Source organism: Acanthaster planci, linkage group LG18 (assembly GCF_054643075.1).
Source record: "Acanthaster planci isolate LZ-2023a linkage group LG18, COTS_SCS, whole genome shotgun sequence".
NCBI lineage: Eukaryota > Metazoa > Echinodermata > Asteroidea > Valvatida > Acanthasteridae > Acanthaster > Acanthaster planci.
In genome coordinates, this window is record NC_141794.1 from 6,224,737 (window position 1) to 6,248,829 (window position 24,093).

General features: G+C 38.3%; 1 protein-coding gene across 10 annotated transcripts in view; it reads left to right on the top strand.

Annotated features, from left to right (window-relative positions):
- pde10a (phosphodiesterase 10A) overlaps nucleotides 1-24,093 on the top strand; it is a 60,384-nt gene that overhangs the window by 20,764 nt on the left and 15,527 nt on the right. For 8 of the 10 annotated variants that reach the window (XR_015428235.1, XM_087148375.1, XM_087148376.1 and 5 more), the window contains exons 6-23: nucleotides 3,690-3,854; nucleotides 4,842-4,873; nucleotides 5,755-5,854; nucleotides 8,271-8,361; nucleotides 9,156-9,220; nucleotides 9,735-9,785; nucleotides 10,365-10,423; nucleotides 12,172-12,223; nucleotides 12,451-12,593; nucleotides 13,274-13,366; nucleotides 13,973-14,041; nucleotides 14,308-14,422; nucleotides 14,771-14,910; nucleotides 16,870-16,956; nucleotides 19,713-19,787; nucleotides 20,989-21,142; nucleotides 21,997-22,152; nucleotides 22,968-23,140. Coding sequence is in view for 9 of the 10 variants with exons in the window: in XM_087148375.1 (XP_087004501.1) it covers nucleotides 3,690-3,854; nucleotides 4,842-4,873; nucleotides 5,755-5,854; nucleotides 8,271-8,361; nucleotides 9,156-9,220; nucleotides 9,735-9,785; nucleotides 10,365-10,423; nucleotides 12,172-12,223; nucleotides 12,451-12,593; nucleotides 13,274-13,366; nucleotides 13,973-14,041; nucleotides 14,308-14,422; nucleotides 14,771-14,910; nucleotides 16,870-16,956; nucleotides 19,713-19,787; nucleotides 20,989-21,142; nucleotides 21,997-22,152; nucleotides 22,968-23,140 (1,820 nt within the window). In the remaining variant the exon portion in view is untranslated. Of the gene's footprint in view, nucleotides 1-3,689; nucleotides 3,855-4,841; nucleotides 4,874-5,754; nucleotides 5,855-8,270; nucleotides 8,362-9,155; nucleotides 9,221-9,734; nucleotides 9,786-10,364; nucleotides 10,424-12,171; nucleotides 12,224-12,450; nucleotides 12,594-13,273; nucleotides 13,367-13,972; nucleotides 14,042-14,307; nucleotides 14,423-14,770; nucleotides 14,911-16,869; nucleotides 16,957-18,725; nucleotides 18,750-19,712; nucleotides 19,788-20,988; nucleotides 21,143-21,996; nucleotides 22,153-22,967; nucleotides 23,141-24,093 lie in introns of all 10 variants that reach the window. The other 2 variants (XM_022241332.2, XM_022241335.2) reach the window with 2 other exon arrangements.

Here is a 24,093-nt window from a genome sequence, read left to right on the forward strand (position 1 = left end):
TTATTTCCTTTCAAACTTTTGATTTGAAACTGATGATGTGACAAGTGAGACATATTACATGTCTTAGTATGTATGTGGCAGCACAGTAGATATGTAGACCTAACCACAGATATATCCTCAAAACAGAGACAATTTGCAACCTCACGGATGTATAAAAGTTCCTTAGTGTGACAGCAGTTAATGCATAGACAGTACAGTTGTACGTACATGTACCGGTAGCTACCACATACATGTAAGTCCACAGTCCCACAACTGCTGTGTTGATCCTTGTTGCCGTGGTGATTGTTGTCAAGGTAGACATACACGTAGCTGTACCTAAGGCCTTGGGGCTTTTGTCCAAAGGAATTAATTTGAGCTCAGCTTGTAACTAGACGGTGTACAGCATTCACTCTGGCAAATGTAAATGGATTGAATGAATGGTTTAATGATGTGATGTCCATGAAGAATGCGACTTCATCAAGACTGATGAAGCCCTTGAATTATTGACAAGTACAAACCATGAAGTATTTCTAACTCGGTAGTTTGTCCCTTGAAAAAAATTGTTGTATAATTTATAAGTCATATTCTGTGGTGATAAAATATTGAAACTTCTAAAATGAATCATTTACATGTGTTGCGCTCACAGACACTTTTACATGTATATGACCAGAAGTACTTTGTGATAGTTTGCTTGTAACCAGGTGTAGCATAACCTTCGGAGTCATTCTTTTTGTATATTGGTGTAGCCTTCTCTCTGTTTTTTTATGTTCATTTGGTTACAGTGTTGTTAAAAAAAAAACAATGAGTGACAGTGGACAAAAAAGCCAATTCACTGAATTGGCCCATCCCATCCCTACAGAACTTACACTGTACATGTACAGTATAGTAAATGTACATGTACCGTATTTGCACAGTTGAATGTGCATGCGAGCATCCATGTACCATACATTTACCCCGTTTGCCTTGGACTCTGCCTACACACGTGCACTGGCACTAAGGCAAAGTGGTGCATAATTTTTATGCAGTGGAATGGGAGATTATTAACCCTAACAGTCCCAAATCCTCCAATTTTAATATGATTTTACATTCACCCAAGGGGGTTAGAGATTCTTGCATTCATGATAGAAAAACATAGATGTAGCTTTCATTGTTACTTACATGTATTTTATCTTACATGCTTGATAAAGTACATGTACATGTAGATTTGTCTAATTGTATTTTTATTAGAATGATGTGCTTCCTGATAATTACAGGGGAAACACTCTGACATAGTTTAATTAAGTTGTTATGGTACCATTAGTGCTACATTTGAAAACAATTCAGTTGGCTGAATTTGTTTTTGCTGATTGTGCGCATGCATGTGTGAATGACAAGTAGCGTGTTGAGATTACTTTGTTCAACTGACCATGCTATCACTGCCAGCGTTACGCACATTAGACTGCTTCATTCATCTCTTCCTGTGGCCGGCAAACTGGTTTCTCTTTTCAGCTGCCATACCAGTAGTTGCTCCTGACGCACACTTCAAAGTCATGCATTATTTTGATAAGGCTGGTGTTGCCATGGCGGCAGTTGGTTATGGGCTTAGTGAGTTTGAGAATTTGAGATGTGATGTGTGCATTCTTGTCATCTTCATGCCGTCATTTCATTGTTTGCATTTAATATCTGTGGTTTATGCATTCATCCTGGTTGCATTTTGAGGAAAGTATTTATCAAACTACACATCTCAAATTTGTTGAAAGTATCAAATTGTTGGCCTATGAAGGTCAAGTGCTGAGAGACTGTAGATGCAAAACTGAGGGAAGTCATTTCTACAGTTTCATACTTTTTCTCAAAAAAAGAAAATGATATCAATAAAAAATGCAAAGAGGAAGATAAGGAAAGGTTACAGAGGGTGTTTGACCAAGCTGGGAGAGTTCTTGAGAAAGAAATCTTTTTGCGATAAGATATGTGTTGATAGAGTGTGAGATAAAAACCCAGTGTATAATACATGTAGGAATTTCCAACCATCCCCTAAACAGTCAGTAGGTACGGCTTAGATCAGGTAGAACGTTGATACTGGTATCGGTACGAAGTACATGTACATGTACACATAAGTTAACAAATTCCTTTGTGTCTTTCTCAATAAGAACATTTAACAAGTGTTATGAAAGGATTCTTTCTACTTTCTCTATAGTCCAGTTTTTAGGTGGACTGGATGGTTTGGGATTCACAGTAGCCCTGCAGTTCTCACACTGTTTTTGGATGGTCGTCAGATGTGTAATACATGTATATTTACATAAATTGGTTTTTCCTTAAGTTTTTTTTCTCTTTCTAGCGTAAATTATTCATTTGCTGATACTCTTATACAATGCTTATTCACCTCTCTAGCATACACAACTGAGGGTTCTCAATTACTAGTTGCATGTGTTTTATTTATGAGTTATTATCTGTTTTATTTATACAGGGTAGCCTCATCAGTTATGAAAAGAACTGCAATTCCCAAGGGCCCTGTTTATATATAGAAATAAAATCAACCAAAAAATACTACAAAAATATGCTCCCTAAAATTGATCCATAAAATAAGATTAAAATTGAATATAAAAACTGTTAAAATATAAAAGAATGTATTAAGGTGAAACTAAAGTAAAACATGATAAAAGTGAAGTTACCCAGAAGGTAAGCATAATACATTGGCTACCATTTGATTTGATGGATAATTCAATTAATACATAAAAAGAAAAGAAAAGATTCAACGAATGACATAAGTAGGCTATATAGAGGTGGCCCTTAGAAACAAGGGGAAGCGCAACTACAACTACATGTACATAAAATAAAATAATGTAAAACAACTAATAATAAATTTGATAGGAAACAATATAAAATACTGAAAATGAACATAAATAAACACATATATTCAGTGTTAAGTTAAAAGTGATTTAAAAATAGAAAGGGCATCTAATGTGTATTAACCCTAACACTCTTCAGTCGTCCAACAGGTGAAGGATTGAGGATGGTTAGGGTTAAGGGAGTTGCTGGTCGACCCAATCAAGTTGTACAGTTTTCCTTTTTACATGTCTTTCTAATGTGTATATAAATATGTGTATATATATTTTTTCTTTTCATAATGTTAATCAGATAGCGAGATTTTTTAACCTTCATGTAATGGAGTTGTTATTTGTGTAAGTTTTTACTTTTACTACTTTAAATTGTGGATGTATTTTATGCAACATGAATTCCACTGTAAATTTCCAATTGTGGATAATGAAATTGAGTGAATGAATCAGTCAGTCAGTCAATCAATTAATTAATTGAAGAAATGGAATGGAAGGGAATGGAATGGATGAATGACAGAAATAATCATTTTTATAATCAAAACTAAACATTTCATTATGCTCCATGCACTGTACTCACTGTATGGCAATGAAAATTTCTCAGTAGCAGTTGAGCAGGGCATCTAATGTGAATTAAGGGTGTCTTTGCATTTTATGTTTATTATCTTACAAAAGACTTGGATACCGGTACATGTAGATATGTATGTACCGCTACATCTTTGCTACTCAACTGTTTTGGTCAGTAACAGATTAACTGAAATATTGAGCAGTGGAACGGGCTAGGACAGCATCTGGTAATCAGTTAAGCTTTGTAATGTGGTAATTGCAGTGAATATTCTGAAGACTTTCAAAGGACATTGCTTCACTTAGGTTGCCATGTGCTCATACATGTATTTACAGAAAGGCGTAACACTCCACGACAGGAAGAAACTAGTGCATGAGTTGACCCAGGACTTGCAGCACTACGCCAGCCGGGTTCGCATCTTGCAGGAAATGGCAAAGTGTGTGGCTTCTCAGATCCAGGCAGACGGGTTCACACTCTATCTGGTGACTGAGAGAGGGACAGTAAGTACATGTACAATGTAGTAGTCACCTGTAGTCACTGGATATTGCCGGAGGGTTGTGGCTTACTACACACAATCACACACCTGAATGGAAATGCACAATGGAATGATTTCAAGCTTGGATTGGATTAGACTGATTAACTTGATACCTGTACATTGCCAGAAATCAGATAAACATTGTAAAGTGTTAATGACATGGTTATGTCATTGTAGGGTCTTGAAAATCGTGAGATGTAAAAATGAATCTTTCTAGTGGCTTTCATGATTGTTTATAATACTTGAGGGAATCCTAATCATCTGATTGGTTATTAATCCTAATATACATTTTGTACAACATGGCTACATTATGAAAAAGGAGGCTGTAATCCATGTGTTCTATTACACAGTTACAAGAAATTTGACCTCTGAAGCCTGAAATCTTTGTGTCTTTTGTGTGTTTTGTTCCATTGACCCTAAAAGAGCTTGGCTTTTTTTTTACCATGCCACTACCAGGGAGGGGCAGTTTTCACACCACTCCCCAGAACTTTTGGGCTGTTCCATGCCCAATCATTGTGAAACTTGGCACACTCTACTCATAAAGACTCTCGCATGTACATATACGTGTATGACGTTTCAATTAAACCTAATGGGGTTTCTGTTATGGACATTTGAAGTTTATAGCCTTGTGGTTGACCTACATGTGTACATGTACATGAATTTCTGAAAAATGGGCTTTTTGTGATATCATAAAATTGGCATCAAACTGACTGCAAGACGTTACTGAAAAAAACATGAAATTTCAGCAAGGGAAGAAATGTGGTGCGATGATATCACAGAAAAGGGTGATTGCATTCTGCCCTTCTCCAGCTGTTTAAGGCTTAAAAAGCACAGCTTTAGTAAATGCATCATGATTATTTACCTTCAGGTTTGTTTCACTTCATCCTTACCTTTCTGTGTAATTTCATTTGTACAAGAATGACACTTTATCCCTTATGCATTTGTTTGGCAGGAACTGTATGAATATAATGCGGACCACAAGGGGTAAGTCCCATTTCAGATTGATTGTAAGACAAACTCACCTGATATTTGAAGGATCATGCTTATGTAGTGTCGTGAGTTAGAAAAGACCGCTCCAAGGCACCAGGAAGTCAAAGTTGTATGAAGTAATTATGTGTGTTTGTTGTCAAGAAAATTGTGATGCTACGTATATACATGTATACAGACAGTCCATGTGTCATGCAAATTTTTGTTTCATGTATGATGAGAAAAAATCCAACCATGGCTGTTGCAGTCAAGAGGTTTAGACATCTGAGTGTATAAGCAGGAAGTCATTCTTCAAGTCTAACCTAATTAGGCTAGTGAATTTTTTTCCCATGAGCCTTCAAAATTTGCCCAGAGTACACAGTGCTTAATGAAATCATCTTTCTAAGCACTCAGAAGGATATTAAGCGGTGATTCTTATTTCTTGAATAGAAGTTTCTAGAATGGCAGAATTGACTTTCAGTATAAGGGCCATCCATTTCCCCGTGATTTTCATGAGCATTCAAACCGTTCGCTGGGGAAGGGAAGGTGTTTAAAATATGCATGTTTACCCTGTTTGAAAAAAAAGGATGATACATGTAATTTCAACAGAGAATTTATTAAACTTCTCAGTTTGTACTTTCTAGGGAAGGAAGGGGTCTAGAAAAAAAGAGTATTCTTTGCATGTTCATGTTGGAAACAGTTTTGAAGAAAAACCTCACCTATGTTTCTGATCATACTACTGTATTGAAATTGCAAATGGCAAATCATTGGTATCTGTAATTACCAATCAAAGGATTCCTAGGGGAGCTGTGAAAAATAAGACATCCCCAGATTTATAAATATTTACTTAATATGTTATGTTTTTTTCTTTTCTTTCTTTTTTTTGGGGGGCGGGACAGAGAGGAGCCTGGCATTACCTGGCCCATAGGAAAAGGCAAATCCTTGGCAGGTTATGTCGCCCATACTCTGCATACAGTCAATACGACAGAGATTCACACGGTAAGCCTTCCAGTGTTGTAGTTGAGTACACGTCCGTAAGTGTAATTACGTTCGTGTAAATAAGTGTGAGCATTTCGCCAATCATCATGAGTACACAGAGATTTTTTGTGTGAGTACATTTTCATGAGTTGTATGTATAAGTACCAAAAAAAGGACGTGAGTACAAGTGCTACAACACAGCAGTAAGATACTGGTACACTTCTTGATATTTAATTGAAATGTAAACTTCAAATTTCATAAAGACAAGGACTAGGGGAAAAAATGAAAGACCACGATGACTTTGATTGATAAAGAGAGCCTCTGGATGTGTAACCCCCCCTCAGAATTTTCCATTGCCTTACAGCATACACCCCTTAACTTTAAGCTAGCTTTTAACTAGCCCACCAGGCAAGTTAAGCTATTTCTTTACCAGCCCACAGGAATTTTCCCTTGCTCACTGGATACTTTTGTGAGCAAAACAAACTTTGACTGGCTTTTTTTCAACTTCATTATTTCATTTACTATGTAGTGCTTTTCACTTCCAAAACTTAAAAGTGGAAGATTGGAAACTGTTGCAATTAATAAAAAACAAGACATACAATCAATTTCACAACGTTGGTTTTATTTACAAATATGACAAGTGACAGTTTTACACAGGAAAGTACTTATTTACTAGCCATATCGGTTAAGTTAAAGAAAGTGTTTTACCAGCCTGCAGCGGTTTTTACTGGAATTTGTACCTTGGTCTAGTGCTAAGGTCAAGGCCTGATTGTATTTAAGAAAGTGTTTCCTGTTAAGTAAGGGGTTGGTTGTTTTGAAATACTGTGTCTTTCCCATTGACAGGCATGGGAATATTTCCAGTTTAATGGGAATTCCGTTTTTTTTCCCCTTCATATTTGTGGTCTTAGAAACGGAATGAAATTTAGGGGGGAATTGTAAGGGGGGGTAAATGTTGGTTGACTACGCGGTGCTCAAAGTTTCCCTAATTCCCAGTGAAATTTGTACGTTGAAACAATTGGATTCACACATTGCTTCAGGACAGTATAAGCAATGCCCTTCGAAATGTACAATGTACGTAGGAAACAAGGAATGAATTTTGAGGATTCCCACAAACCTAAATTCTCTTTACGTAGCCAAAGGAGGGAACCTGTGACAAGTGCAGTCGCTCGCACTTCGCGATCGCATGAATGCCCGGTGTCACATGAAAATCCGACTCCCATCAAAATCAGACTCTTACCTGTTATTGGTTAACTCCTCTCACATGACCAGTCATTCTCCTAATTATCATACGGACGTACTACACATGCCCATGACTCCCAATGGGTCCTTGTTTCATAGAGACGTAAGTTCATGGCAGCGCTGCTGCATGGCCATGTGCGAACTGGCTTTTGGAAATTGGTACAGGTACGTGTGTACGTATACACGTTCACATGCAGTTGGGAAAAAATCAAAATCATGGCGGAAGGAAAGAAGTTCTTTGAGTGAGGAGCTGCCGATCGGAAAGAGATTGACAAATCAGTAAAAACCAAGTGGAACTGGTCATGGTGCGACAAATCATTACTGGCTAAAACAGAAGATGAGCACATGGTTGGCGACTGCTTTTACAAGCTTTACAATCGTGGAGAAGCATGGTGCAAGTGGTGTTGTATTCATTTCGAGTATGGTACTTCCGGAGCTAAAGCATTGATACAGCATGTAGCTAAGTAGGATAAACACCGCAAACACTTCCATGATAGGAAGAGGGCTTGGAAAAATGCACTGGAATGCCTAGCTGCAAAAAGAAAGGAGATGATGTCAAATCAACATCCTCATACTTAAACGGCCATTTCAAGTTTTACTTTGTCCAATTAATAAAAAAAATTAAGGGTACTTTTTAAAAACAAGAAATATTCTTACTATTGAGAAAATTTTGCTTCAATAAATTAGAGGGAAAAGGGGCCATGAATTGCCGCAGATTGCACCACAGAGCATCTACAATCCAACATTTTCCTAGGGCCTTTAAGTGGGTCCGGGACCCTACGCCATAAAGGCTTTGCGCTCCACGCTCGCAGTAGTCTCCCCGGGATAAATTTCATCACAAATTATTTTCAGTTTTTTTTTCTTCATGCCCATTCACATGCCTGCATTGAGTAATGCTTTCTGATTGAAATCTTTTGTAACTTGATGCAATGTAAACTAAATAAAAAACACAATCTAGGATTTCATCACTTCCAAAATTATGCACTGGAAGACCTACATGTACTGACTCAGTTTTATGCATACTGTACACTACATGTAGAGCTGTGGGTTTGAAACCCGAATGTGGAATTGAATTAGCTACTCAAATCAAATTTCAGCTCATTTCAGTCAAAGAACACGTACTCATGCCTTCACTTAAACTAAACTGTTTCTACAACATATTGAAAAAAGACTTGACCATGTTTATTTTCTTGTGCAGGCTGATTATCCAGAGGGTGTGGTGGCAGATGGTGTGACAGCAAGCACTGTTCTTGCTCTTCCCGTCTTACAAGCAAATGAGGATTTAGTAGGTAAGGAAACCGAACCCCGTGCCTTGGGCTTCCTGCTCACATGCTCCGTCACCAACTACTCTCAGCTCTTACCGAAGCTAAGGAGCATACTGTACATGTACATTGAGCATTCTTAGCCATTCTGTATCATACATTGCAGAAAAGTAGTGACTGGTGAATGTCGTTAAAGTGTATTAAAGTGGTAGTGAAATGGGGGTGGGGGAATTCTTGAAATTTAAGTGATTGAAATGGAAAGACATTCTTCAAAATGCTCCAAATTTACTTGAATAAATTGGGAAGTCATTCTTTAGAATGCTCCAATTTTACTTGAATGAAATGGGAAGACATTCTTCAAAATGCTCCAAATTTACTTGAATGAAATAGGAAGACATTCTTCAAAATGCTCCAAATTTACTTGAATGAAATAGGAAGACATTCTTCAAAATGCTCCAAATTTACTTGAATGAAATAGGAAGACATTCTTCAAAATGCTTCAAATTTACTTGAATGAAATAGGAAGACATTCTTCAAAATGCTCCAAATTTACTTGAATGAAATGGGAAGACACTCTTCAAAGTGCTCCAAATTATCTGCTTTTCTTGATTTCTCCGCATTCCAACATACAGATATATTATTTTGAGTATTCAAGTTCATGCATCTTTGATAATTTTATAAGATTTGGTTTTTTAGGGAGATTTTCTGTTTTCCCTCATTTATTAGCCACAACATATCAGCAGTGGAAATTGTGAGGCTTTGGACAAAGTGTGCTCTTCAACCCCCAAATGATTGACTCTTGTTTTCCATCTTTTCTGAAGGAGTGCTAGAATTCTACCGTGACACTGATCAAGGGCACGCCTCGTTCACCGATGAAGCACAGGAAGTGAGTGAATATGCAGTATGCTGTTTGTACCATTCAGATATGTAGTCTACTGACAATACATGTACTTCTTGTGAGTGCCAATGTGTCACTCCAGTAAACTGTGAACAACACATGGTGTCGTGTGTCAGGTTACTTGTCTTCATGTAGTATGGATGAGCTTTTTACAAATTTTTTACCTTAACAACTTGCTCTAGAGATATAAAGAATTATTCAGTTGGAGAAATGTTTAGTTTTAAAGGTGGAGGTAAAACCCTGGACAAGTATTCCTGGGAAGTAGTGACTGAGAACCCAATCCACATGCAGACCAAGGTGGGATTTGGGCCGCAGGTGCCAGGGATGGAAGGCATTGATTGCTCAAATCAATTATAATCTCATATTCCCACATGAAACAATAACATGCACATGGATGTCCATATTTGTTCTTGTTTTTCAAATCTTTGTATGTATTTACTTTAAGTTTCCCAATCGTCCTCCTTCTTCAGCGTGTAATTCTTGTAAATTAATTTGTGTGCAGACAGCAAGTGCCTTCCTTGTGTGGGGGAGCATTGCAGTTCATTACGCTCAGGTAATGCCATTTTCATATGTGCACAATTTAATAAGTGGTTGCATGTCTATGTTTGGGTCCTATTGATAAATGCCGTGGCACTGGCATCAAGCCATGTTACAGAGGAATTGAGCCAGTTTTAGGACAGCCATTAAAGAGATGGAGCCAAACTCAAATAATCTTGCAAATAGGTCAATAAAATTAAAAGAATGTTATTTGCTTCCATTTGCCAAAACTGCAGATATAACCTCTTTGGAAATGAGGTTTTAAATTGTTTCCAAGACAGAATGTATTGATACTGGCAATTTATTTTGTAACCCATTATCATGTTCTGCATACTAACATGTATTACACTTTCAGTCAGAACTGCATGTATTCAAAAGTAAATTTAGCAGTGTACATGAACGTCATGTAAATCAACAGTGTGAGAGAAAAGACATTGATTTGAATTGTAATTCAACTGTAAACATTTTTTAAGCAGTTGTGCCTGAAAAAAAGAGAGAAAAACAGGACATCTTTGCCTCAGAGTGTGTCACGTAATACATTATCTTCTGGAAGACTCATGTAATAGATGTGCATTAACTTGACATATATTTGTAGATGTGTGTCAGCATGAGTAAGCAGAGAAAGCTGAATGACTTCCTCTTGACTGTAACCAAGTAAGTCCACCATAATATCACACATTATCTACAAGCTGTCACTGAAGTCATGTAGTTCACTTATGAAGATAGAACAATGTAGAAATGAAATATTGTTTGAGGGTAGTTAAATGATATGAACCTTCCTTGGTGGCAGAAGCTGACACACTACATGTGTAGTTCCTTAATTAGATATCTCGCCGTACCTGATACATTATCCAGGGGTGTGAAATCTTGGCTTTTTAGTGGATTTCCGCTTTTTTTGTTGAATAGGCCGAAGTTCATTTTCGGCTTTTTGGCCATCAGGGGCCAGATTTTCCTCATTCTTGTTCCTTGGGCAAGTGCAGATTTTTCTGTTTTTTTTTTATTTTTAACTGACGCGATGCGACGGCCTGGCCAAACTTGGCATGTCCTCTTTCCGACACGGTACTGGAGCACAGTATGCACATGACTGAATCTACTGTACAACACAGTACATGTAGCGGTACAAGGACTTGTGTACAGTGTACGAATTTGTGCAGGCATTATTTGGTGCAGAGTAAACCTTGTGTGTAAACAGCATCCTCGGACCATCCGGTCATTGTGCAGTTATTGGCTGCTAATGAAATATCAATATTCATAGTTGTGTCAGTGGGACTCGTTACAGCTGTTCCTGCATAAATGGAAGTAGTAACTAACTAACATTTCACTCCAAATTTGCGGCTTGAAGTAAGGCTGGTAAATTTTCGTTTTCGGTGATATGGGGTTTCGTGACAACTGGTGCGGGGCACACAAAGTTCTTGTGTCATGCATTATCACGCGGTTTTGCATCGCTTTGTACGGGCTTTCAAACAATTTTTTGACATAAACCTCATTGAAGTGTCAGTGCAGCAAAAAGGTACAATTGTCCAAAGAGGTTCTGACCGTTATACAACCTTTGATAAGACCGATCCTCAAGTTACAAATGGACGTGGATGGAATACACTGTAGATGGGCAGGCACACAGTACGCGCCCAGAAAATCCAAAAGCCTGGACATTTGATGTGCATTCTTTGAAAGAATTGAAATTTCAAAAATGGAGATAGATCAGGTGGAAAAAGGGCCAACCCACTCTTCAAACCTCGATAGCTACAATTTTGGTATACCTATTACTAGTTCAGTTTAACCTTCAGGCATTTCAGCCAAATATGAAAAACTAAAATTCAAAATATACGTAGCCTAAATTGTAAGACAAAAATGGCCAATAGTTGCACCAGGAGGCTGTAAAATGCACCTCAGAGCATCTACATTTCTAAATTTTCCCAGGCCCTTAAGTGGGCCCCGGACCCCATGCCGTGTATGCTTTGCGCTTCACGTTCGTGATTTCAGCTACATGTATTTCTTAAGCTCCACTCACACCCCTGATTATCATAAATTTTGTCAATTTCATTGTTGGCTTGGGTAAGCTTGGTTGTAAGGCTTAAGCATGTCACTGTGTTCAAAGTGTTCACTATGCCAGAAATGAAGTGATAAGGTAAGCGTAACTCAAGAAAGGATGTACCGACGTAATTAAATGTTAAGAGTGAAATTAAAAGAGAGAGAGATGGAGACTACTGGATCATCATCAACTTGTATCTTCAAAGATAAAATGAATGGTGAAGTGGACTGTTTCTTTACCCCAATCTGTTCTTACTCGTGTGTGAAAAGAACAGTGTACAATTCAATCTCTAGTGTTACTGAAACACGGATATCTACATGGTAGGTTTTTCATGCGCACTTTTTTTTACCATTTAAACACCTTTTGTTTTCAGGTCGATTTTTCAAGACATTATCAGCATGGATACAGTCATCATGAAGATCATGGTAAATACTCTGAATGACATCTGTTCCTTATTGTATGACAGAAGCATTTTTACATTGCCCCATATGAAAGGATGACCTTAGCAACAACTCACTCATTCTACTCAGGAGGTCTACATCCATCCTTCTACATCCATTGCAATCAAAATGAACAAAACCTTCGACTTGCTAAATTTGTGAACTTTTTCCTCTGTACTCTAGTTTTCTGTTCTCTTTATGGACCATTTCAGAACTTTGCACAGAAGTTGGTGTCAGCGGACCGCGCTTCACTCTTCCTCGTCGACAACAAAACCAGAGAGTTGTATGCTAGAATATTTGATGTTGGCAACGGTGTTGGAATGCAAGTTGTAGAAAATGAACAAAAAGAAATCAGGTAACGTGGGCTATTGGTGTACCAGTTGTAAGCCTATTCAATATTTTTATATATTAATAGGGGCCATGTAATATGATTATTATACCTCAGCCCTAAAACATTGCACCGTTGTGTATCAGTTAAGCTTGTTTTCGATTTTTGTGTGCAATTTTTCTCTGTATGTTGGTGCCTGTTTGATTTTTACGCTAATAGCATTAACATATTTGAGAGCACAACCGTGATTCCATCCAAGGCAATGAACCTCAGTGTTGCATTGATTTGTAAACAGCAGTACAGTGCCCTCTAGAAAAGTTTGGACAATTTTGATGTTCAAAAAGTGCTTTTTAAATGCACATAACTCTCTAAGGATTAAACACAGTTTTCAACACTATAAAAGATACATAAAACTCAGTCAAAGAAAAATTCAGTGCATGTTTCGTTTTAAATTTTATTTCATGATACAATGTAGATGAAACAAAACATAGGAATGTTTCTGGCTTCCTGGCCCAACCTAGAACGTCACCTATATCCTTTTATTGTAAAGATAAAGAATAAAAGCTTATTGTGCCAATCTCCAAGCCTTAGTTTTTGCAATACCAACCTTTGAAAAGGGGGGCTTGCTTTTGTGTGTCACTGCCTTGGTAATCCAACTTAATTAGTTATTGTAAATTACTGTAAAATATCTTGTCCATTTCCTGCAGGTTTTCCATGGATAAAGGTGTTGCTGGTTACGTAGCTTCCACTGGGCAAGTTCTTAACATCCCTGATGCCTATCTAGATGAACGCTTCAACAGGTCAGTTATTAGCATGCATAGTTGAGTTGATGTTCACCCCCATGTATGTTTTTACTGCCAGTAACCATAGTCCCATAGCGTGAATGATGGCTTACAGGCACATGTAATATTTTGAAAGCAATATTAACCCATTAGCAACAACAATAACAAGACCCAACTTGTTTTCAAAAAGAGATTCCTGTACCAAATTTGTGCCAGCAATTAATGGGCTTACTCAGACTGAAATGAACATGCGGATGTTGGAAACCTTGCTTCTCCTACATGTAGCTTGCATATTGTAGTGTTATTTTTTCCAATTACATGTAAGTTAAAATTCTGTGAGAAGGTTTGGACACACACACAGACTTCAGTATGCCGGTGCACAGTTGGTGGGTAACATCCTGACTGTATTCAGTGGTACTTTTTTCTAATATAATACTTGTGAAATTGAAATTATTTTGCTGTTGTTTGCATTGCTGGTTCATCATCCCTGAAAATTTGGTTGAGGTTTCATTGCATCATCGACTGTTTTAGTTCTTGCCTTCATTTAGCCCAAGATTTGTGATAGAATGTGTACAATTTTTGTTGGAATGTTTTCATAATGAAACATGTATTTTGTCTTCGCAGGGATGTTGATCAACAGACCGGCTACGTTACTAAGACTATTCTGTGTATGCCGATATACAACAGAGGAAAGTATGTACAAATCACTATGTTTCATTTTTTTCTAAATTTGACCAAGATAGCAGTGCTCCTCCTGATACTTTCTACATTGTGTACATTCTCGATGTCAAGTTTGACATTGAGCTGGACTGTACTAAACGTGAGAGGTGTTAACACTTGTTTACTTGTGACCAGTAAATAAATGTTCCCTTTTTTACCTATGTGACAACTGAATTGAATTGAAGTTAGAAGTTTTTCTGCTACAAGTTGAAACTGGCAGCTGTATGTTTGATTTGCAGTGTGATCGGTGTGGTGCAGATGGTGAACAAGAAACAAGGATACTTTACCAAAGTTGATGAACAAGCCTTTGAGACCTTCGCTGTATTCTGTGGTTTGGCTCTGCATCATGCCAAGGTTAGAGTAAAATCTCAAGAATTTGTCTTGATCTTTATCATATTATTTATCTCTTAAGAGCTGTACAAGTTTTCCTCCAGATCATATGTGACCCACTCTGCAAAAAAGGCCCCTTAAGTCATGCTATGTGTCGGTATGTAATGGACCATTCCGTACATCTGCCAGAGATCAATTCTAAATTTTACTGTGTGTCGGAAATAGAATGTGCAACAGAGGTCACAAATACACAAATTTAATCCAGATTAAAATGCCATGACATGAAACTTAGCCTTTATTGAAATTTTTAAGTGCTATCAAAGTGCTATCAAAGCATTTGAAGATGTTTATTTTTGCGCTATCTGTGTGCAGCTTTATGATAAAATCCATCGATCGGAGCAGAAACACAAAGTTGCCCTGGAAGTCTTGAGCTACCATAGTCAGTGCTATGAAGAAGATCTGGAGAACTTGAAAAAAGTTGCATTGCCAGACCCAATGCCTCAACTTGCAAGGTAATGGTTGCTCTTTAGTCTCCAGTAACTCAGTGCCATCTGTCCATACAGTCATCCATGTTTGGCTTTTCTGCAGTTAAAAGGTCTATGCAATGCAATTATTTTGTCTAAAACCAATCAAAATAATCTACCTTTGTGGTTTAAAAGGTATTACAATGTCAGTTTTTATGCCAATGCAAATTTCAAGCTGTGATGTCATCCTAGCCGGAAAGTCTCCACCTTGCATTGATTTGTGCAAAGAGAGCTGCAGGAGTATTTTTACATTTTGTTATCCTAAGTTCCCTTTTCTTTGGTGATTTATTGTCATGTAAGTACCGTACTTGACAATAGGCCAACAAGCAAACCTTATTCATTGATGTCTTCAGTGAGCAAGTTTTGGGGTCACGCCTTTGACAGAAGAATATAGAAACAGAGTTTTGTCTTCCTTGATTGATATCACAACTACAGCACCCCAAGTTGTCCAGAAAAGCTTGGACAATGCTAAACCTCCAGTAGCAGCAGTACTGTTAACCCACAATGGATGACATATACCAGTAGTGTACAGCATGGTTTGAGGGGAAGTTGTGGGAATTACTGGTCCCAAGGTGTAGGTCAGCTTGACTACCTCCCGACACGAAGTGGAGGGAGATAGTGAAATTGACCCACACCGAGGGACCCTGAACTCCCACTATTTTCCCAAAATAAACCATGCTGTGTTTGTTTTACTTTATAAATATTCAAATAGAAATCTCACGTTACTTGTACTCACAGACGCCATTGTTGTTTCTCAGCTGCTAAATTTCCATGTAATGATAGTGGAGTGTAGATGTGCATAGAAACAGGGCTTCATAGTCTGGTGCTGACATACGTTTTGGGTCTTTACTGTAATAGTTATTAGGATACAACTCCAGACTGGTTCCATAAAGATTACGTGACACAGACTACGTAATATTACGCGGCGGGTTCCAGAGGGATTTTTTGATGCTACCAGAAAATAATACCACACAGCAGCGAGGTGGATACTCACCGCTATGACGTCACCTGGTCGTGTATCATTTCTACTTCCCAGACGCGAGGTGGAATCGGCCATTGACGCGGTCTGATTTGCTCATGAATATTTATGAGGTGTAGTAATATTATATACACTGAAGAAGTATATAAAGGTGCACAAAAATGTGCCCAAGGAAAATTCACCATAGAGACCCTTTAAGTGAATTATCCACTTTGTGCCGGGGACGGGGCCATCTATTGTTGCTGGGGCAATCGATGGGTTAACCGTCAAGCGTTTCATGAGTCTTTCTCAATAGACATACATGCACGTTTTGTTAGTCATAATTTGTTCTACATTTACACAACATCCAGGAAGTGTATGGAGCTGGATCATTGTGTTGAACTCAGCCACTGTACATGCATATGGCCTGCACAGCAGCAAGCCAGTGTTTATGCGGGTTGAATTTTACAAGCTGGTGATACATGTGAATTTTGCCTTTTTCAAAAATTTTGGCTCAAAAAAATACCCTGTGCAAGGGTGAAGATATTGTACAAATTTATGGGCAGATAGTTCATGAATAAAAATCAATGGATTGACTGATGTGGTGCTTTAAACCTTTCTTCTGTGTATACCTGGATGCACAGATTTCTTATGTTTTAGTACACATATTCATTTCTGTATTCATTTGAGACCGTAATTTATACCAGGGGCCAATGTTGCGAGGTTTCTAAAACTCCACAAAGACATAACAAAGGATTGTTTTGGTTTTAGGGAATTCAAGAATTGCAGTGTTCAGTTTTTTAGTGTTGTGTGTCATTTTTAACCCTTGCAAGATCTTTCCTTTTATGTTTGCATCATAGTTTACATTTGTCCAATGATCTAGTGCTGTACAATTTTCTTGTTTCTCTCAGTATTATGTATGCTTTGATGCATATTGCCAGTTTGAATCATATTTGTCCAGCTCAGTATGGCCTTTGTTGTGCTTTCAGGTATGACTTCTCCCCATGGGGATTGGATGAAGAAGCCAAGCCACTCTACGTGCTGTGCATGTTCCAGGATATGTTCACTCTGAACGGGTAAAAATTGCTTCTGTCTTTGCCTTTACTACAAAATAAACTCAGACTTTTTCACGGATAGCAAAAGTCAAAGATGTAATCCAGTCAATCCATTTGACCAGTCGTGCTAAAGGACAGAAAGAGATGTCTGTCACGTTGTGTGCATGTAGTTTATTTCAATAGCAGTTGACTTGAGACTGGAGGACTTGTGATTGACTAATGATTGACTGCATCGGCAACTTGGAAGTGACCAATAGTTGAGATCACTTGTGATTGGTCGGGGAATGACTTGTGATTGGCTTGTGATTGACTTGTGATAACTTGTGATTGGTTAATGAACGACTTGTTATTGGCTTGCAATTGACCAGTGATAACTTGTGATTGGTCAGGGAATGACTTGTGATTAGCTTGTGATTGACCTGCGATGATTTCTGATTGGTTAGGGAATGACTTGTGATTGACTTGCAGTGTACTTGTGATTGGTAAATGATTTATGACTTACTCTTGATTGACTTGGGTCGTGGTGACTTGTGAATGACTTGTGATACCTTGTAACTGACTAGTCACCGATGTGTGATTGACAAATGACTTTGATCAGGGATTGGCTTGTGATTGGCTTGTGACTTCCATGTGACTCACTTGTAATTGACCTGTGATTTGCATTACATGACTTGCGATTAGCTGGAGATTAATTGCAGTGACTAGTGATGAATTTGTTTGACCAGTCATTGATTTGTAATGACCTATCCTTGACTTGATTACAACCCCTGCAAATGTACACCCTAAGAATGTTTCATTTTTAGAGTTCCAAAGGGGTATATTTACATGTTATCAAAGTTAAGACACTTTGTTCCAGTTTGTTGTGCTTTTGAATGGAAATGTTTACGTTTGCTCTGAGTGTGTGTTTGTTTTCTGTCATTTCGCTTTACCTGCACACACAGGTGTGACAGCGTTATTAATGGATATATGGATTCATCTCACATCCTCTCATTTCATTTTAATGTTGTGTTAAATTTTAATCACACTCAAGTTGAGAATTTGCAAACAATTGAAGATCAATGATCCACTGCTATTGATAGCTACATCTCTACATGTATAATACTGGATTATACAAGGCACTTGCAGCAAATTATATATGAATGGAGTTACTGGCAACATGCGTAAGGATACAATGTTCATAATTGTTCAATGCCTGAATAATTATATCCTGTCATCTGATTGATGGGTCACATGTTGCATGATATGAACACACAATGTGTAGCTGCACTGTAAAAGTGGAACACTCTAATCCATGGTGCTGATTAAATAACGGGTTCCAGTCTATGATCAAACACAATTGCTGAACTGGTTAGTCACTCCAGCAAGTGGGAATTTATTTGGGCTTTACAGGGATATCCTATAAAGCAAATAATTAATGTTTCCAATTTGTGCTAAAGTAAGAATAATTCCAATTGATGACTGATAACATGATGCATTCCACTCTGTCTCATCTCATGAAGTGGAACATTCCATCCATCACCTCTGGAGATCATGCTTAGCATTGCAGTCATCTTCCACTTTTTCTGATGGGTGCAAGATTTCAGAGTCAAACCACTTTATCATATTTTTGCATATACATAGCTGCTGCCAAGTTTTAGACACAATCTGTTCCTTGGCTTTCACTACCCCGTTTACTGACCCAAGACTCTGTGTGGGTTTGCATCTTACAAATAGCATGCTGTCATTGGGCAGTGTTCTGTGTGTGTGTGCATATGGTCCTATGTCACCCATTCTTGTCATTTCTTTTCCAGCAATGATGATGACAACTCTCAGAGGTTAGCCCTATTATTCCATTACCCCAGTCTACCTGCTACCTCTTTCTTTCCGCAGTGTCTCCTTAGAAATATTTATGTGAAGTTGTTGCATTTGTAATGACCTGTAGATTCCTGTCCTGAGTACAGTGTGTCTGTTGGCCAACTTATTTAGTACAGTAACACCATCGCTTCTTTTGGACTTGGAAATTTTACTGTGCAAAACTGGCAGTGTTTTAAACATTGTAAATGTAATCACTGAACTGTTCAACTTTTCAAAACTTGATCTAACATTTATTACCCATACATGCTCTTATGAATGCAGAGTAATTATTGATATAATGAAGGACATGATATCCCGAAAGCTGCAAGCTGGGAAACCAAAAGTACAGAAAAAGATTTCATTCATTCATTCGCTGCAGGCATACTCTTTGAAATGTGATCTCCAACTGTGTAATAACAAAGAAAATATGTTTTCCAGATATATATTTGACGTCAAGTTGGAACCAGTGATTTGTTGTTGAGTTGTTATTTAACATCCTTTCAAACCTGCCTTTCGGCATAGGTAATTAGAACATTGAGTTGTACATGTACATGTAGATATATTTGATTGATTTTGCATGCGATAGAGTAACGACGGAGTTGTCGTCTTGATTGTGCAATGGACTAGCAGACGTGAAGGTGGCTAGTAGAATTGAACGTATGAAATACCCTACATTTAGCATGATGCAACCTCGTTCCCATGGGTATGATCTGGCCGCGTCATGTTGGTTCCCACCATGCCTTGCATGATCTAACTCCTGATTGTTTAATTTAATTATCCGGCTACGTGTAGTTGGGATATTTAAATTATGACTTTAGTCAGTATGTTTACGGGCAAAGCAGACTTGCGCGTGCTTGACGTGCAGGAGAATACATAGGCGCAAGCGTGCAGCATTTGAAATATGCGCACAATTGACTTTACGTTTATGTATTCATCCTGAATAGCCAGTCAGCGTCATTTTCGTATTCTACACAACCAGGGGCTAGTGAAGGAATGGGCACACAGCCCATGGAGTTGAGGTTGAGTATGATGCTGCTTGAAAATTGTGTAGTCAGCCCCCGTAAATCTGGGCTAGCATGGTTTGTTGCATGGACCCTGATGTGGCAATCTTCTGAGTCTTTATTCTGATTTTGTATCGCAACTTACATGTAGTTGTTAGGTAGCACATGTAATTACAGAACTCACACTTCTGGAACTGTGGAAATGGGACTTTTTAGTAGAATAGTATTGGAGAGGTTTATACCATCTCTTTCTTAGTCCTATGCAATATTCATTTCACTTACCTGAGGATTCTGTGAATGTGCACCCATCTTTACTTAACCAGTCCCTTGCCACTTCATGCATGATACACAAGTAGTATGGCAATTTATGCCGTCAAATTTTTTGTCTAAAGAAGTTGACGCTCAAAAGACCTCATCTTGACTGTACTGTTCATTATCTTCTCTTTTCTCTTCACTATTTTGCATATTCAAATGGTAAATTATGTAATGTTTCAATAGAGGAGAATATATATTTTTCTATTCGTAACTGTTGTTACTCTTGTTTTTGGTTGCCTCACGTACATTGACACATACATTCATTAATCTGAAACTATTAATGAAAGCAGGAGTAATCCAAAATGGCAGCATCTTATTGCTAACCACATAGACGTATAGAATTTTGATTTGAAGCACAGATGGCAAATACATGTTCAAAGATTTAGCCCTTTTCAACTCGGTCACACATGAAGGAATAAATGCAAAGAACAGCAAGGGAAAATGGTTAAGTTACCAAGAATTTTTACATTAACGTTTAAGTGACCAATTATCCACACCACGTCTGCGTGTAGCAAATGGTGAGTTATGTATTACATAAGATTACGCAAACTAATGGCCCAAGATATTGTCTGATAACCACAAGTACACGTGCATTTGTAGTACTGACAGGTATACTTGATCCTGCCACTGCAAATATACATGTACTTGTTGCGCATGAAAGGCTATTTTTATGATGGTTAACTGAACCGACTGGCATTGCTTATAACTCAACAATTAAATTGCTATGGGGACGAACATGTAACAGCCTAGGGGGGTTCCCCATAAATATGTGCGCATGCAGACATTGCTGTGGCAGTGGGGGGCACCCTGTGAAGTTATCGTCGGCAATGAATTTGCTGATCAGTGCACTAGCTGTATTCCTTTGCTTGTGAAACCTCACTGATATATCCTCTCTGTGTTACAGCTTTGATTATGAAGACTTGTGTCGGTTTATCCTGACTGTGCGTAAGAACTACAGAAAGGTTCCTTACCACAATTGGACACATGCATTCTCAGTCGCTCATAGTGTCTACACCATCATTAAGACCTGCCAAGAAGAAGTTTTCACCCCCGTTGAGGTAAAGTGAATTATCGACAAACCAGAGAAATTAACTTGACCGGTCATGGAAATCAAGGTGACCAAAATAATATATATGCAAACCCAGTCACACTATGTGGGGTGTTGAATGTGGCACAGGCATGGAAGCAGTTCTAGCAATTTTTTTGCATTTATTTTGCTGAGGGATTTAATTAGCAAGCAGAGGGTACTTGCCTCTCTCCAACCAGGAGTATAAAAGTGATCTGTCACGACAAAATGAGAGTAAAGTCACATCCCACTCTTTCTTATTTTGAAGGTTCATAGTCATATTGAAGTGGAGGTCAATTTTTGTGTTTTTTGATATTTGGAAAGAATAACCCGTCTCTTATTTAATTCCAAATATTTTGCAGAATCACATATTTAAAAACGTCATTTTCTCAGCAAGTGTGACGAAAGCATTATTTAAATATTGAAACAGTGTCAGAAACAAAGACGCAAATCTGCCAGAATAATGTCACATTGTCACCTTATACTTCTACCCTAAGTGTTCCATGTACATGCCATTGGAAAGCTCTCTTTCTGCTAAATTAAAAAATACCGATATCTCAGTTTTTGAAATTTCTGACTTTCAGCTCATTTTGTGGTGACAGGTCACAAATGGGTACCAGCATTAGCTGAGGAGTAGCCTTTGATGGGCTTTTATTCCACCCGGGGGCGGGCGGGGGGATAATTGATATAGTCTGTCATTTCATTCCAAGGAGGCTGCAGAGAAACACTGACCTGAGGTGCCAAATGCCTTGGAACAGACTTGCTGTTTTTATAGTGATGTTCAGGAGTAGTTTTAATGCCACTACTAAACCCATAGTCTTGTTTCTCCATCTTTTTTTCATGCAGTGTCTGGCCCTGTTTGTGGCCTGTCTGTGCCACGACCTGGATCACCGGGGCAAGAACAACTCCTTCATGGTCAACAACGCCACGCCCTTAGCAGCGGTGTATTCCACATCTACCATGGAGCATCATCACTTCAACATGACCATCACCATTCTTCAGGTGGGGGTGGAGTTGCTGTTTAAATGCCCTCTGTTGATGGGCATGCTGCTGTGTATTGGGCTTTGTGTTTTAGTTTTCACCGTTACTTACCTGCTGATGATATTTATGTTGACCACTCGAAAAAAAAATTCAATTCATCTTGCCAAACTTCTAATGAGATGTTTTCTTTAAACTTGTGATTATTGCAGTGACAGTTTCGGCAAAACTAACTGTGAAGGTTACCACATTCAGTGTCATCGCACAGTTATATAAGCATCAGTTCCTAATTCTTTAAGGTTTCTCCTTCCTGGAACCAACTTCTTGTTTTCTCTTTTGAAAGAGAACAGTAGCCGACCTCATTTTGGGAGTGAATCACGTATTTATTCCATCCCCTAACATTGCTATGGAAACCACTGAAAAAAGCTTTGAGAAAACTTGTTTTTAACTCACAGGAGTTAGCATTTTGATTTCTTCATCAACAAAGGGACACAGTTTAATTGCTCTTACATGTAATATAAAGCTCAGTAGGCAAAGCAGATGTAATTTCTGAGGCATGTGTGATGCACATTTACTCAGAGTAGAATGAAAACTCAGATTCCTTAAACCTTTCACAAAACCTTTGACACATTTCATATGTTTATTCTGTAAGTCTATTCGAATAGTGCTGTTGCCAGTAGATTATAGTGATATCGTATGTGAAATTGACATTTTGTGAGATACACACCTTTTTTTTTATTAAACTTCAAATACATTGTATTTGTGACTTATGGGAAACAGAAATATTGCAGTTTTCAGTTTTGATTGAATTATACTATGAATGATCTTTTACTGATTAGAATGATGGACACAATATCTTCAAGCACCTGACGTCAGATGAGTACAAGCAAGTACTGAGTGACATACGACATGCCATCCTCGCCACCGATCTGGCCCTGTTCTTTGGGAACAAGGCCAAACTGAAGGCCATAGTGGAGGCGGGCCAGTTCTCATGGGAAAACCAGGAGCACAGGTGGGATAGGTTCAGGTCTGACGGAAGGGATGTGACATGCACTCACATTAGTGACTCCCAACTGTTTCTCGAAAGGCCGTGTTCTGAAAGTGATGGGTGTGACTAACAATGATTGTGTGCGAGTAAGGTGATGTAATCATTGTGAATATGTTGGGCGTATATAACACGTGGGCATCTCTGGAAGGAACTTCCAAGTTTGCGAGATCGAAAGTTGGGCCCATAAGTCTCCGGTTTTGGTTGGAAAATTGACTTTGCAATTATTGATTTTGTAAGTATTTCAGTTGCTGAACCATCTTCTGACATGTCCTTGCAAACGAAAAGTGCATCATAAATAAAAAGAAAACCCAATTGATTCTTTTGAATAAGGGTTATAACTGACTGTTGTAAATAGTTGAAGTGCGGAAGAAGTGAATTCGGTATCGTTGAGCAGGCATGTAGAAACCAGAGACTTTAATGACACTTAAACATGTGACCTGTTTCCATACAGAATTGCTATCATTTACTAGCCTCTGAAGTCTACTTGACTTGGATTAGCAATGGATGGCATGAGATGGCTACTTGAAGGCACTTGCCTTACTCAAACTCTCCTGTCAACAAAATGTGGAGCAATTGATTTACTCCACAAACTGGTACTTGTATGCCATAGACCTCTCTCTTTTCACATCTCAGTCGCATTCTTTGCCAGCCAGTGGTTGTGGCCAGCCACCACTACAAAAGCAAAAGAAGAATTACAGCTCTTAAAATGTCACTCAGCTATCAAAGCACCAGTGTTGTGTTCTACAGGGTATGCACAAAGGAGGCACCCATGTAGAACACAAGAACTGCCCTGCAAGATGGCTTCTATGCAAAGCCTCTGTTCAGTGCCGTGAAGGAATAGAACACTCAGCCTGTCCCTTCGTGAAATTATTCTTGCCATTGCACTCATAAACCTTCATTTTTAGTATATATTATGA